Source organism: Bipolaris sorokiniana, assembly GCF_000338995.1.
Source record: "Bipolaris sorokiniana ND90Pr unplaced genomic scaffold COCSAscaffold_40, whole genome shotgun sequence".
NCBI lineage: Eukaryota > Fungi > Ascomycota > Dothideomycetes > Pleosporales > Pleosporaceae > Bipolaris > Bipolaris sorokiniana.
In genome coordinates, this window is record NW_006911934.1 from 4278 (window position 1) to 6399 (window position 2122).

General features: G+C 45.0%; 1 protein-coding gene across 1 annotated transcript; it reads right to left on the minus strand.

Annotated features, from left to right (window-relative positions):
• Positions 1-229: 229 nt before the first annotated feature.
• Positions 230-1538, minus strand: COCSADRAFT_42084 (uncharacterized protein). The gene is made up of 3 exons (XM_007707934.1): positions 1211-1538; positions 671-1143; positions 230-615 (listed from the first exon to the last, which is right to left on the minus strand). The coding sequence occupies exons 1-3, from the start codon at positions 1452-1454 to the stop codon at positions 559-561; spliced, it is 774 nt and encodes a 257-aa protein (XP_007706124.1). The 5' UTR covers positions 1455-1538; the 3' UTR covers positions 230-558.
• Between the last annotated feature and the right edge of the window lie 584 nt (positions 1539-2122).

Here is a 2122-nt window from a genome sequence, read left to right on the forward strand (position 1 = left end):
CTCGCCCTACACCCACCCTACCTCTCTCTTTTACCCGCAAGACCCCCTTCTACCTCCCTCTAGACTAGGCTACGAGCCTCACCTCGATTTAGATAGCCCCCTCCCCCACCTACACCAAAGTGATAGCACTACGTAGATACTTGCGGGCCTAGCCTGCACGTCTTATATAGCCCACCGGCTGAGACAGGACGTAAAACCAAAATAATAATAATAATAATAATAATAAAAGAAGAACAAAGTTGATTTTATTAGCACTATTTCCTACCTCCTAAGAGAGCCCGCTGGAAGGTAGCCTAGCTCCCCTACATCTCTTCCTGTTACCAAACTGCTCTTTAGCACCAGGCATCTACAAAGCTAGTTAAAGCTTAGCTAGATAAAGGCCGAAGCACCACAGTCACGCAATATAGCATAACGTACCAAATTGTAACTAGTTAGATAGAACGGCCTTTGGCCAAAGTCCTACATAGCCAACGGCTGATACAGGACTATAATGGAATAATAATAATAAGTGTATCAAGCAAGCAAGCAAGCACGCTTGCTTACTCCCAAGTATGTCTCTCACTGTCTTTCTATAGTCCAACATGCTTTTCTCAATGCTTTGGTCACCTGAACAACCTTAAGCGATATATTAGCATTATAATTTAGTGATGTCAGCTAGAACGAAACTTACGTTTTTGTCTTCGAATAAAGTGAAATGATTACCCTGGACACTGATAACCTGATAGAAGAAGTTCTTATTATATTCGTCCCAGCCAAGAAGCCATCCTTTTGGGCCCGATCTGCAAGTTTTCAGATTCGGTGATGTTTCCTCGATTGCCCGAATCAAAATAGCCAAAAGGGGAATAACAGAGTCTGAAGTATGTTGAAGTTCGCCTTGTTCATCGACTACCGATTGTGACCAGTCTGGACCGCGCCAGCGTGACAGTTTGAAATTTATCTCGTCCATGGACTTTTGGACACGTTTGCGAGTTTCTCCTTGGCTACTTTCGGTGAAATTTACGAAGTAAGTCTCCGTCTCAGAAGAATCAGGCCTAAACTCGGGGTAGACGCTGTCTATGAATACTAGACCTAGAACCCTTATATTGTGGTCATTTTTAAGCGCATATGCTATCTCGAGTGCAAAACAGCCTCCAGAAGACCAACCTAAACTATAAATGAGAACGATTGAAATAGACTCAGAGGGAGGAAGATTCTCCAAACAAGCACTTACCTCCAAGTATTATATCCCCACTAGATATCGTATTTCTTAACATCATTATATATGTTTTCGCCATCTCAGACAAGCTGCTAGTGGACTTTTGATCAATGCCATAACCTGGATAAGGCATCCCCCAAACATCGCGATTCATACTATGGAGTGAGAAGTATTCATATAATGTGCCCCCACCACCATGAACAAGAACTAGTGGTGGGGTGCCTGAAGGGCCCCTCTGAATTCGAAGTAGTTTAGTCATAGTGTCTCTTCACAAATTGAAAAATGAAATAGAAAAGAGAGTGCTGCGCGACTGTAGTGACAGTTTTGATCCGTTCAAATAGAGCCGAAAGACTATATTTGATCCGTGCGGATGCTCGGCTCTGCTACGGAAACTTAATCGGTATAACAGAATTATCCGAGTAAGGTCCGTCCCTACGTGCCGAAAAACCCTGTGTGCCGAAAACAACCAATCGGATCGCAAGGATTATGGACTTCTCTCTAACCGTCGCGATCCGATTGATCGTTTTCGGCACACAGGGTTTTTCGGCACACAGGGTTTTTCGGCACACAGGGACGGACCTTATCTAAAGTCAGTCCTTGTGCGACGAAAAACCCCGTGTGCCGAAGATGACCAATCGGATCGTAAGGATCACGGACTTTTCTACGACCCTCATGATCCGATTGGTCATTTTCGACACACCGGGTTTTTCGTCACACAGGGACGGACTTTACTCGGCTGCTGTAGCAGAATTCCAATGAAATTGCCCGTGCTCCGCACGCGCCTACCACCTCAACGAGGATGATCACCTCAATGATACAGTCGTTAGCGATTGCGGCTTCACCCTTACGCACAGTTGCGCAACGGATTTGAGCAGCCCCACCTTCCTATGTAGCTTAGTACAAGAAGTCAGCAATAGAACTATCGGT